The sequence below is a fragment of the Mesoplodon mirus genome (genome assembly GCF_964341445.2).
Source record: "Mesoplodon mirus genome assembly, chromosome: 6".
In the NCBI taxonomy this organism is placed as follows: domain Eukaryota; kingdom Metazoa; phylum Chordata; class Mammalia; order Artiodactyla; family Ziphiidae; genus Mesoplodon; species Mesoplodon mirus.
The window spans coordinates 12,010,956-12,025,226 of NC_138982.1; the positions used below are offsets into that span (position 1 = coordinate 12,010,956).

General features: G+C 34.2%; 1 protein-coding gene across 3 annotated transcripts in view; it reads right to left on the reverse strand.

The window, feature by feature from the left end:
- Positions 1-14,271, reverse strand: part of PLOD2 (procollagen-lysine,2-oxoglutarate 5-dioxygenase 2) — a 107,728-nt gene that overhangs the window by 18,417 nt on the left and 75,040 nt on the right. For 2 of the 3 annotated variants that reach the window (XM_082624196.1, XM_082624195.1), the window contains exons 8-9: positions 4,790-4,891; positions 1,033-1,158 (exon numbers count right to left, since the gene is read on the reverse strand). In XM_082624196.1, coding sequence (XP_082480322.1) covers positions 1,033-1,158; positions 4,790-4,891 — 228 coding nt within the window. The remainder of the gene's footprint in view (positions 1-1,032; positions 1,159-4,789; positions 4,892-14,271) is intronic. The other variant, XM_082624197.1, reaches the window with a different exon arrangement.

The window sequence follows — 14,271 nt, forward strand, 5'->3', positions numbered from 1 at the left end:
TTCAGAGCTCTTTATGTATCAAGTCTCACTAAGTATTTTTGAAAGCTTTTCACAGGTTGTTAAAACTACTTATCATACAAAAGCTGCATAGAATTAATTTTAAATAAAAGAAGATAAAAACTCCTGCTATCAAGAGATTTTAGGTCCTATGAAAGGAGGAAAAATATAAATAAAAGACACAATACATAAAAACAAAATACTTTAATGTAAGTACATGTATTACAATGCATTTTACAAAGCCAATTCTCAATACATTCACCCCTTTAAACTTATCTGAGGTGGTTTTCTGCAAATATAAAATAGTCTCTGGAAAAGGCAAATGATTAGCCGATATGTACATCAGGAAGAAAGAACAATCTTAAACAAAAAGTATTAGGACAAAAGAGAGAAAAGAGCATACTTCACAGCTATTGAGTTTTTCTAGGTGATAATAAATGCCAACTGTTTTAACAGGGAAGAGACAAGCAAAATTGAAAAATATTGAGGAAAAATGTCTTTAAATTTAGACTATACATAGGAGGTATTTGGGAGGTTCTGAATATTTTTGAAGGAAATGACAGTATCAAAATCTTTAGGGGAAGAGCATGCCATTGTGTAATTAATCAAAACAATACTGTATATGGAAGATATTTCAAGTTCTGATGTTGGGTATTATCATTAGCTGTAAACAATTTAATGATCGGTTCTATAAAAGAAAGTACCAGAACTAACCCAAAGGCAAAGGACTACAGGCCCTTTGATATCTCTTCATTATATGATAAGTTGAACATATAAAAATGGCTGATATTCAACCATTTTTGATATACAAAAAATTGACAGTTTCATGTGTCTCATCCCAATAGTATGATACTAGCTTCTAAACTCTAAAATCCTTAGGTTCTAAATACGCAGAGTAGTAATGACTTCAAAAATCCCCCACTGAATTTAACTCAAATTAAAAAAAATTTTTTAGACATGACTAAATAATAACAAATAGTTCCAAATAAGATCAAAATAGTTTTCCCATAAAATATTCATTTCTCAAATACTTACTTTGTTATGAATAAAGAGTTTAACTGCTTCTTTTGGGTAATCCAGTGTCAACAATATGTCCAGAAATCGAGGTAGGAAAGGGGTTGGTTGCTCAATAAAAACACCTATTGTTACATTTGGGTGAACCTTTGTTTTGTGGCAAACATAAAAGCAAATTAGAATTAGCATGGTTTTACTTTAAATTCTATTCAAGTTTTAATCAATACAACATAAAACATACTAGAATATCAGTACAACTTAACCTAAATTTGATTGCCCCATGACAATTCTCTAATACATTTTTGTGGACCCCACCAAAGTGATTTTCCTGAATCACATCTTGACATTATGATTTAGGTTGAAGAGGAAACTCACTATCGTATAACATAGGGATACTGTAATTAAGGTTACTGCCTGCTCTACTATTTAATGCTTCCTTTAAGATAGTCCTAAAAGAAACTTCCTTCAGATCTAAATCTATTTGATAGTTCATCTATGAAACCAGAATGCTAATTGTGCTTCCGTGTTTGTTTCCATGGTTTGGAAGTTTAGTGGTTAATTTATAGCTCAAAGAAAACAATCACAGAGGCTTGAGACTTTATTTCTATCCTTGAAACTTTAATCTCATTTTACTGATAGTACTTTATTTTGCTTCATCATTATATTATATATAAGGAAAGCTACTTTCTTTCACTAATATATTTTATCTTGTATTGATTTTTAACATTTTCTTAATTTCTGTTTGGGTATGTTTTAGAGAATAGTTTCTTTCATTCATTGCATGAACAATTCTGAAATATCCACTATTAGTCCGTCCTTGTGATAAGAAATATTTTAAAAAAGGAGTGAAAATTCCTTGCTTGGAAAACTTACAAATGATTGAGGAAGACAGAAACATAAGTAAATGCCATGTAATAGTGTTATTACCAGAACCATATGAAAGATTTCTTTATAATGCCTTTTTTAATCAGTCTTAAAGCCTGACTTTAAAGATTATAGATTTTTAAATTACAAACTACATACAGATGGGTGAAGGAGGTCAAAAGGTAAAAAAAATAAATAAATACAGTGCATTACTGAGCAAGAAAAAAAATTTTAATAAAGATTACAGATATTTTAAAGTACCATATACGTTAAGTGCTGAATTAGGTAACTCTCCCCCATCTTTTCACACATGATACCTCACATATTCCTCTGTTATCTGGATAATAACATTATTTGTTTGCAGTGAAGTACAAGTCATACACTGTTGTCCTTCTTATCAATTCATTCAGTCACCCAAATATTTATTGCTAAATCAATAAACAAAAACAAACAACTAAAGACAAAATATCTACCTTCTAGGAGCTCTCAATTTAACAAGGAAAATGAGTAAAAACTAGATGACAACTCTCCCTTATCAAGTGATGTGATGCATTTCATTTAAATTTTGTAATAACCTTAGAAGTTATTTATTATCCCAAATTTACACATGAGGAAAATGGGACTTAGAAGAGTTAAGCAACTCAGAACACATAAATTAGTAAAGAACTGGGCTTCAACATGCTACATCTCCATTGTCAATCTAAGCTCATTTTTATATACTAATGATAATAAGAGTACAACAGTTAGCTATTATCAAGGCTTAGCACCTCATATATATAATTTATACATATAAAATATCATTATATATACATCTATATAATTTCATTTAACCCTCCTACCAATCCTCTGAGATAGCCATTATCATTTTTACATATAGAGAAACTTGCCTACGGCCCACACCTAAGTATATGGTAGCCCTAGATCTTAACTACCCACATAATTTTAATTTTTATATCCCTGTTGCATAATTATTACACATATAAAACACATAAGAAATTTATGCATAATAAAATGGTTTTCCTTTCTAACAGTCTACAAGACAAAAAAGCTTAGCTTAAGAATTAGGTGATTTTCACCTATATGCAAAAAATAAAGATAAAAACTATAACATAAATATTTTTCAATCTTTACACCAGAAAGTTTATGTAAAAGGATACTAAACAGATAAAAAGCTTTAACTCTCCCTCCAGAAGACTTTGCAAAAAAGATCAGGATGAATTTTTAAACATCTTCATGATGCAGCTTCAGTCAGAAAGTTTCTGGCTTTCTTTCCAGATAGGAAACATGCAGTCTGTTATTTGAGAGACTGGCCAAAAAGTCTTATTTTCAAGTAAAATAGGTTACATTCAGAAGGTCCTAAATGTGGACAAGTTACTCTTTATCCTTCTTTTCAGAACAGAACAGAAACTATTTAATTCAGGAGCCTGAGTGCTTTACGGTCAGAGTATTTTTGTATTTGCATGGGTACAGAAGTCACCAGAACTATAGTAAGGTGAATTTTATTTCTGTCTATACTTATCTGGCATGCTGTAGATACTCAATAAACCTATGGTGAATGAAGGAAAGAATCAGCCTTAATGACAAAATCATCCCTAGAATTCAATTGTTCATACACATAATTGTCTTCCAAGTTACAAGAGAAATTTTTTGGAAGAAAAATGTTACTACAGGATATCCTAAAACTGCTTTGGTTGATGAGAGAAGGATGCATAAAATGTTTAATAGACACATAATAATTACTTCCAGTTGCTTATTTACTCTCAACATATAAACGTTAAACTATAGCTGTAATTCTCTATGAAACACATGTATAAGCAGCACTGTGTCTGGCATATAATATGTACATCACATCCAGGCGAAATTGCACAGTGATCAAGATTATAGGATCTGGAGCCAGACTGCCTAAATTTAAATCCCACCCCCAACACTTAAAAAAAACCACATGCCTTAAGCAAGTTACTGAACGTATATATACCTCAGTTTTCTCATCTGTAAAACTCAGTCAACAGTACTACCTACTTAAGGGATTTGTGAAATTACTATGTTACTATCTATAAAATATTAAAACAGCCCTTAGTCATATATTATTTTAAAATCATCAAATTTGAAAATCAAGCACAGATAAAATTAGTCCATATAAATAACGAAGCATTGTACCTCAACACTTTGACCAAGTTACCAGACTAAAATAAAACAAGAGCACCCAATCACAGCAAGCTAGTAAATATTAACAGCCAAGCCCTTTTCACTGGGGTCAATTATTAACTGGTTTTGCTGGAAATACACAAATCCAGCAATTTTTGGAGTCATCATGTTTTAGCTTTTAAATCCATTATCTACCATATTATCAATACTATAAAATAATGTGCTTTTTTTCTTTTATAAATTATTGTATTTCATGACAATGTACTTTTTTTAAATAGATCTTTATTAGAGTATAATTGCTTCACAATACTGTGTTAGTTTCTGTTGCACAACAAAGTGAATCAGCCATATGCATACATATATCCCCATATCCCCTTCCTCTTGAGCCTCCCTCTCACCCTCCCTGTCCCATCTCTCTAGGTCATCTCAAAGCACCAAGCTGATCGCCCTGTGCTATGCTGCTGCTTCCCACCAGCTAACTATTTTACATTCAGTAGTGTATATATGTCGATGCTACTCTCACTTCGCCCCAGCTTTCCCCTACCCCCCACTGTGTCCTCAAGTCCATTCTCTATGTCTACGTCTTTATTCCTGCCCTGCTACTAGATTCATCAGTACCATTTTTTTTTTTTAGATTCCATATATATGTGTTAGCATACGGTATTTGTTTTTCTCTTTTTCACTTACTTCACTCTGTATGACAGACTGTAGGTCCATCCACCTCACTACTTTTTATTACTACGTTTCACACAGAGTCAATTCCACTTACATCTACTGCAGACAAGTCAATTGTATCCACTTCACAAAGAGTGCAGCCATTGTCTTGTGTCCATGCATTAGGTACATAGTTTCCAAAATAATTCAGGAGAATCTAGCAAAAGAAGGAAAACTGTATTAACAAAAGTAAACCTTGGACTTCCCTGGTGGTGCAGTAGTTAAGAATCCGCCCGCCAATGCAGGGGACAGGGGTTCGATCCCTGGTCCGGGAAGGTCCCACATGCTGCAGAGCAACTAAGCCTGTGAGCCACAACTACTGAGCCTGCACATCTAGAGCCTGTGTTCCACAACCATAGCAAGAGAAGTCACTGCAATGAGAAGCCCGCGCAGTGCAACGAAGAGTAGTCCCCGCTCACCGCAACTAGAGGAAGCCTGCGTGCAGCAATGAAGACCCAACGCAGCCATTAATTAATTAATTAATTAATTAATTAAAATACCCCTCTCAAAAAAAAAGAAAAAAGTAAGCCTCTCCCATCGATGTGTTTTCATTCAATAAACCTCTAACTTCAAAGCATGTTTTCTTCATTAGGATATCCCCTTAATAATTCTACTAATACAGTGTACAGTGAATGGGGCAGCGCCAGTGTGACCTCCTACCAAAAGTAAACGAGTTCATCACCACTAAACCAACTTTTTAAGAAATGTTAAAAGGACTTCTTTAAGCAGAAGAGACAAGAACATAACCAGAAATATGAAAATTATGCAAGAGAAAAATGCCACCAGTAAAGGCAAATACAAAGTAAAGGTAAGGATCAACCAACTATATAGCTAGTATGAAGATTAAAATAAAAAACTAGTAAAATCAAATATATCTACAATAATTAGTTAAGGATACACAATTTTTTTTTTTTTTTTTTTTTTTTTTTTTTGCGGTACGCGGGCCTCTCGTTGTTGTGGCCTCTCCCGTTGCGGAGCCTGCGGCCATGGCTCACGGGTCCAGCCGCTCCGCAGTACGTGGGATCTTCCCAGGCCGGGGCATGAACCCGTGTCCCCTGCACCGGCAGGTGGACTCTCAACCACTGCGCCACCAGGGAAGCCCCACAAAATTTTTTAGATGTAAAATATGACATCAAAAACATAAAACATGGCAGAGGGGAGTAAAAATGTAGTGTTTTTAGAATACACTCAAACTTAAGCAATGATCAATTTAAAATAGACTGCTATATACATAGGTTGTTACATAAGAACCTCATGGTAACCATAAACCAATTGATATTAGATACACAAAAATAAAGAGGAAGTAATACAAACATTAATGTAAAGAAAGTAACCAAATCACAAGAGAAGAAAGGAACACAGAAGAACAACAAAAATAACCAGAATACAACTAACAAAATTGTAGTAAGTACATACCTATCAATAATTACTTTAAATGTGAATGGACTACATGTTGCAATCCAGAAAATAGGGTGGCTGAATGGATAAAAACAACAAGATCCATATACATGCTGCATACCAGAGACTCACTTCACATCTAATGTCACACATGGACTAAAAGTGAGGGGATGGAAAAGGGTATTCCATACCATACAAACAGACATGAAAAGAGACTGGTGATAGCAATCCTTATATCAGACAAAATAGACTTTAAAACAAAGACTGTAAAAAGAGACAAAGATATTACATAATAATAAAGGGATCAATCCACCAAGAAGATAGAATAACACACACATGTACATACACACACCCATAGGAGTATCTAAACACATAAAGCAATTACTAACAAACATAAAGGGAGGGGCTTCCCTGGTGGCACAGTGGTTGAGAGTCTGCCTGCCGATGCAGGGGACGCGGGTTCATGCCCTGGTCCGGGAAGATCCCACATGTCGCGGAGCGGCTGGGCCCGTGAGCCATGGCCGCTGAGCCTGCGTGTTCGGAGCCTGTGCTCCGCAACGGGAGAGGCCACAACAGTGAGAGGCCTGCGTACCGCAAAAAAAATAAATAAATAAATAAAGGGAGGAACTGACAGTAACACAATAATAGTAGAAGACCCTAACACCGCACTTACATCAGTGGACAGATCATCCAGATAGAAAATCAATAAGGAAACACTGGCCTTAAATGACGCATTAGACCATATGGACCTTTCTTTTTCTTTATGTTTTCAATTTTTTTTTTTAAATCTTTATTGGAGTATAATTGCTTTATAATGTTGTGTTAGTTTCTGCTGTATAACAAAGTGAATCAGCTATATGTATACATATATCTCCATATCCCCTCCGTCTTGCGTCTCCCTCCCACCCTCCTTATCTCACCCCTCTAAGTGGTCACGAAGCACCGAGGTGATCTCCCTGTGGGATGCAGCTGCTTCCCACTAGCTATCTATTTTACATTTGGTAGTGTATATATGTCAGTGCTACTCTCTCACTTTGTCCCAGCTTCCCCTTCCCCCACCCATGTCCTCAAGTCCATTCTCTACGTCTGCGTCTTTATTCCTGTCCTGCCCCTGGGTTCTTCAGAGCCATTTTTTTTTTAGATTCCATATATATGTGTTAGCATATGGTATTTGTTTTTCTATTTCTGACTTACTTCACTTTGTATGACATACTCTAGGTCCATCCACCTCACTACAAACAACTCAATTTCGTTTCATGTTATGGCTGAGTAATATCCCATTGTATATATGTGTCACATCTTCTTTATCCATTCTTCTGTCAATGGACACTTAGGTTGCTTCCATGTCCTGGCTATTGTAAATAGTGCTGCAATGAACATGGACTTAATAGATCTGTATAGAATATTCCATCCCAAAGCAGCAAAATATACTTTCTTTTCAAGTGTACATGAAACACTTCCCAGGACAGATGATGCACTAGGCCACAGAACAAGTCTCAATAAATTTAAGACTGAAATCATATCAAGCATATTTTCCAACCACAAGGGTATGAGATTAGAAACCAACTACCAGAAAAAAAAACTGCAAAAAATACAAACATGTGAAGGCTAAACAATATACTAGTAACCAACCAATAGGTGACTGAAAAAATCAATGAGGAAATAAAAAAAATCTCCAAATGAAAATGGAAAAACAAGGATCCAAAACCTGTGGGATGCAGCAAAAGTAGTTCTCAGAGGAAAATATACAGTGATACAGGCCGGCCTATCTGAGGAAACCAGAAAACAGTAAACAAGCTAACCTTACACTTACAGGAACTAGAAAAAGAACAAACAAAACCCAAAGTTAGTAGAAGGAAGGAAATAATAATAATTAAAGTGGAAATAAATGAAATACATAGTAAAAAAAAAGAAAAAAAATCAATGAAACTAAGAGCTGGTTGTTTGAAATGATAAACAAAATCAACAAAGCTTTAGCCAGATTCACTCAGGAAAAAAAAGAGAGCCCAAATCAATAAAACCAGAAATGAAGGAGGAGAAGTTAAAAAGGACACCACAGAAATACAAAGGACCATAAGAAATTACTACAAACAATTATATGCCAACAAACTGGCCAACCCAGAAGAAATGGATAAATTCCTAGAAACATACAGGCATACCTCAGAGATATTACGGGTTTAGTTCCAAACTACCACAATAAAACGTATATCACAGTAAAGCAAGTCACAGAAATTTTTTGGCTTCCCAGTGCATATATCAGGTTTGTTTACACAATGGTGTAGTCTATTAAGCGTGCAATAGCATTGTGTCTAAAAAAAACAATGTACATACCTTACTGAGGCTCATCATCTGAGCCTTCAGTAAGTCATAATCTTTTTGCTGGTTGCAGGTCTTGCCTCAGTGCTGATGCTGCTGACTGATCAGAGTGGTGGCTGCTGGAGGGTGGGGTGACTGTAGCAATGTCTTAAAATAAGACAACAATGAAGTCTGCCACATCAACTGACTCTTCCTTTCACAAATTATTTCTCTGTAGCATGCAGTGCTGTTTAATAGCACTTTACCCACAGCAGAACTCTTTTCAAATTTGGAGTAAACCTCTCAAACCATGCCACTGCTTTAAAACTACATTTATGTAATATTCTAAATGATTTGTCATCATTTCAATATTCGATTAAGTTTGCCATTTTATATGGGTGAGGTTCACGACACCCCAAAACAATTACATAGTAATATCAAAGATCACTTATCACCATAACCGCTAACTGGTCACAGATCACCATAACAAATAAAACAATAATGAAAAAGTTAGAAATATTATGAGAATTACCAAAATGTGACACAGACACACGAAGTGAGCAAATGCTGTTGGAAAAATGGTGCTGATAGACTACTCAACACATGGTTGCTACAAACCTTCAATTTATAAAAAACGTATCTGTGAAGTGCAATAAAACAAAGTGCAACAAAATGAAGTATGCCTATACAATCTTCCAAGAATGATCAGAAAGTTATAAAAACTCTAAACAGACCCATTACTAGAAATTGAATCAAACATCTAAAAAAGCCCAACACATAAAAGTCCATGACCAGACATCTTAACAGTCCATGACCTGTCAAACATTTAGAAAAGACTTAATAACTATTCTTCTCAAACTATTTCAAAAAACTGAGGAGGAAGGAACACTTTCAAAGTCATTCTATGTGGCCAGCATTACCCTAATACCAAAACCAAACAAAGACACTACCAAAAAGAAAATTATAGGTGATTATTACTGATGAACACAGATGCAAAAGTCTTCAACAAAATACCAGCAAACCAAATGCAATAATACATTAAAAGGATCACACATCATGATCAAGTAAGATTTACTCTAGGGATGCAAGAATAGTTCAACATATGCAAAATCACTCAGTGTGATACACCTCATTAACAAAAAGAAGGATAAAAATCATATAATCATCTCAATAGATGCAGAAAGAACTTCTGACAAAATTCAACATCCATTAACAACAAAAACTCTCAACAAAGTGTTATAGAGGAAACATACCTCAACATAAAGGCCACATATGACAAACCCACAGCTACTGTCATACTCAATGGTGAAAAGCTGAAAGCATTTCCTCTAAGATCGGGAAGAAGACAAGGATGCCCACTCTCCCCACTTTTATTCAACACAGTTTGGAAATCATTGCCAGAGAAATTAGGCAAGAAAAAGAAATAAAAGTCATCCAAGTTGGAAAGGAAGAAGTAAAAGTGCCACTGTTTGCAGATGGCATCATACTATATATAGAAAACCCTAAATACTCCACAAAAAAACTATTAGATCTACTAAATGAATTCAGAAAAGTTGCAAGATATAAACAATATACAGAAATCTGTTGCATTCCTATAGAGTAATAATGACCTATCAGAAAGAGAAATTTAAAAAACAATTTCATTTACAATTGCATCGAGAAGAATAAAATACCTAGGAATAGATTTAACCAAGGAGGTAAAAGATTTGCACTCTGGAAATTATAAGACTGGTGAAAGAAACTGAAGAAGACACAAAAAAATATAAACTATGCTCACAGATTGGAAGAATTAATATTGTGAAAATGTCCACACTACCCAAAGCAATCTTCATTCAACGCAATTCCTATCAAAATACCCATGATATTTTTCACAGAACTAGAACAAATAATCCTAAAATTTATATGGAACCACAGAAGATGCCAAATAGCCAAAGCAATCTTGAAAAAAGAAGAACAAAACTGAAGTATCATGCTCCCTGATTCAAACTATACTACAAAGGTACAGTAATCAAAACAGTATAGTATTGGCACAAAAACAGATACATAGATGAATGGAACAAAACAGAGAGCCCAGAAATAAAACTATGCTTACATGGTTAATAATCTATGACAAAGAAGGCAAGAATATACAATGAGAAAAGACAGCCTCTTTAATAAATGGTATTGGGAAAACTGGACAACTACATGCAAAAGAATCAAACTGCTTTCTCATACCATATACAACAATAAACTCACAAAAGATTAAAGACCTAAATGTAAGACTTGAAACCATAAAACTTCTAGAAGAAAACATAGGTAGTACACTCTTTAACACTGATCTTAGCAATATTTTTTGGATATGTCTCCTCAGGCAAGGGAAACAAAAGCAAAATAAACAAATGGGACTAAATCAAACTATAAAGCTTTTGCACAGTGAAGGAAACTACTATCAACAAAACAAAAAGGTCACCCACTGAATGGGAGAAGATATTTGCAAATGATATGTCCAATAAGGGGTTAATATCCAAAACATACAAAGAACTCATACAACTCAACGTCAAAAAACCAAACAACCCAATGAAATATGGGCGGAGAACCTGAACAGATATTTCACCAAAGAAGACACACAAATGGCCAACCAACACATGAAAAGATGCTCAAAATAATTAATCACTCAGGGAAATGCAAATCAAAACCACACATGAGATATCATCTCACATCTGTTAAAATGGCTATTATCAAAAAAAAAAATAACAAATGTTGGCGAGGATGTGGAAGAAGGGGAACCCACATGCAATGTTGATGGGAATGTAAATTGGTGCATCCACTATGGAAAATAGTATGGAGGTCCCTCAAAAAAAAAAAAAAAAACAGAACTACCATATAATCCAGCAATTCCACTTCTGGGTATTTTTTCCAAGTAAACAAAAACACTAACTCATAAAGATACATGCACCCTTATGTTCACAGCATTATTTACAATAGCCAGGATATGGAAGCAACCTAAATGTCCACCAATGTATGAATGTATTAATATATAGAAATGATAATACATATCTAAAATGGAATATTACTCAGCCATAAAAAAGAATGAAACCTTGCCATTTGCAACAACATGGATGAACCTAGAGGGTTTTATTCAAAGTGAAATAAGTCAGACAGTGAAAGAAAAATGCCATATAATTTCACTTACATGTGTAATCTAAAAAACAAAACAAATGATCAAACATAACAAATAACAGTCATAGATAGAGAACGAACAGGTGGTTGCCAGAGGGGATGGGAGTGGTGAGGTGAGAGAATTAGATGAGAGAGATTAAGAGGTACAAACTTGCAGTTACAAAATTAATGAGCCGTGGGCATGAAATGAACAGTGTGGAGAATATAGTCCATAATAATGTAACATCTTTTATGGTGACAAATGATACTTAGATTTATTGTGGTGATCATTTTGTAATGTATAGAAATATCGAATCGCTATGTTGTGCACCAGGAACTAACATGGTGTTTTAGGCAATACTTCAAAAACAAACAAGCGAACAAACAATCTCACAGAAAAAGAGATCAGATTTGCAGTTCCCAGAGGCAGGAGGCGGGGGAGAAGAAACTAGATGGTGATCAAAAGATACAAAATTAAGCTATAAGATAAATAAGTACTAGGGATGTAATGTACATGATAAATATAATTAACACTGCTGTAGGTTATACATGAAAGTTGTTAAGAGAATAAATTCTAAGAGTTCTCATCACAAGGAAAAATTGTTTTTTCTTTTATTTTGTATCTATATGAGATGATGGATATTTACTAAATTTACTGTGGTAATCATTTCATGATATATGTAAGTCAAATCATTATGCTATACACCTTAAACTTATACAGTGCTGTATATCAATTGTAAGACTGGAAGGAAAAAAAATAAAGTACAACATTGCTTCCCCACCTACTCCTTTCAGATCTCTCAGAGCACCTCCTTTGTGACTTATCTCCCCTTCTCCTTAAGCATCTGTTGGCATTCATTTTATATGTAAAATCTGAGTCCTTGTGTATGTTTGGGGTTTAGGAGGTGAGGGAAGATGGATGACAGAGAGAGGTAAACACACTGAGAGATGCTCTGAGCCCTCAAAAAAAAAAAATCTTGAATATACCTAGCGTGTAAATATTGTAGGGAAAATTCTGCCTATCTTCTTTTAAAAATTACTACACATTCTACTGCAATTTTAATATCTGTAGTGGTAGGAACAGTTATAGTTTTTAATTTTTTTTATTATTTCTTGTCATAAACTATACTTATCTCACCTCAACACAATGAAGCTGAAGCAAACTAGCTTTGGCTGTAATTTTATATTACTGTTAAAAGGAAGCACCTAAAATCCTCACTATGTTTATATAATCATTAATTTTTCACTGAAAATATGAAACGAACTCAAAAGAAAAAATGTTTATACATTAAATATGATGGTCAAAAATGTACAGAAGTGCCAACTGACTTTTTCTAACTTCCTAAGACCCTAAAAGAGATGTTATGGTATAGAATAGATGAGGAAATTGGTCCAGTACCATTTTATCCGATTCCTCTCAACTATCTGCTATCCCATCCAAATATTTCTATTGTACTAAAACTGAAGCAAATGCCATTGAAACAAGTACCGTATTAATTACAATGAGAAAACCTTTGTGTTTTACAGATATTGTAGACAGTTACATTATTCAGTACAGTGCAATCATAAGACGTGGAAAAGATAACTCATTCACATCCCTATTGAACTACGTGATAATTCAGGAAACAAGTTATTCAATACAAGGCAGGAAATATGTAGTTATGACATTCATTAATGACACTTCAAGAGTCAATGTGGTCATCTGAATATGCCTCTATAACAAAAATAAAAATTTTACTGTTGTCAAACTACAGTGCAAACATTAATTTAATCTTTCATGTTCTATATAATAATATGGTTTTGAAGAAAATAAAAAGATTCATGAGAAAATGGATTCTCTATTAAGCATTATTTCTAACAGGAATTTTTTAAAAGGCTAGTGAGAAATTTTTTAAAGGCTAGTGTTTTACATATCCTGGGAAAGAATTTTTTTAAAAGAAAAAAAAAAACCTCACAGAGTTGGACATACCTAAAATTCCCATCTATATATAAACACTGGCACTTTCCTCATCTCAGAAATCTCATAAGAAATTAAATATTTATTTCTTGAATTATTGATCAGTCTCTTAGGATCCCTCTGTGAACATGAAAATGATCAATATCTTTTTTAAAAAGTTAGAGCATAGAAGGCATTACATTTAGTTTTCTCAGAATTAAAACTATATTATAACTTTTCTACTTTCTACTTTTCACCTAAATTTGATTTTCATAGATAATTAAGACTGGAAACCTCCCTCTTTAAGATCTCTCATCACACAGGCAGAGGTTACCATCATCACTGCCCTCCATTTACATCTGTTTTCTTCATTAAAAATCTCAGACATTTATGCTGGCAGCTTTGGAAAGTACAGAAAACTGTTTATGTAGTTACGCTATTACGGGCAGTCCCCAGCTACTAGGTGGTAGTACTTTCCTGATCCTTCTTTCACAGTATCAAAATGCTTCCAAGGGTGATGTCATGTCATTGGCAGAGAAACTTTTCCAACTGAATCTTTTCTTTTTTTTTTTCTCAACTCATCCAATTATTCAAGGTCATAGTGACCCAAGCATTGAGGTTTATATGCACAAAATTAAGATTTCTATTTAGGTTGTAAATGAAATTCGTTTCAGAAATGACTTGTTTTCATGGGCACATTAGGTGATGTGCTCTTCCTACCTTTAACTTGTTTGTATAAAAATACTACCAATAGAGGACTGGTGACGTGG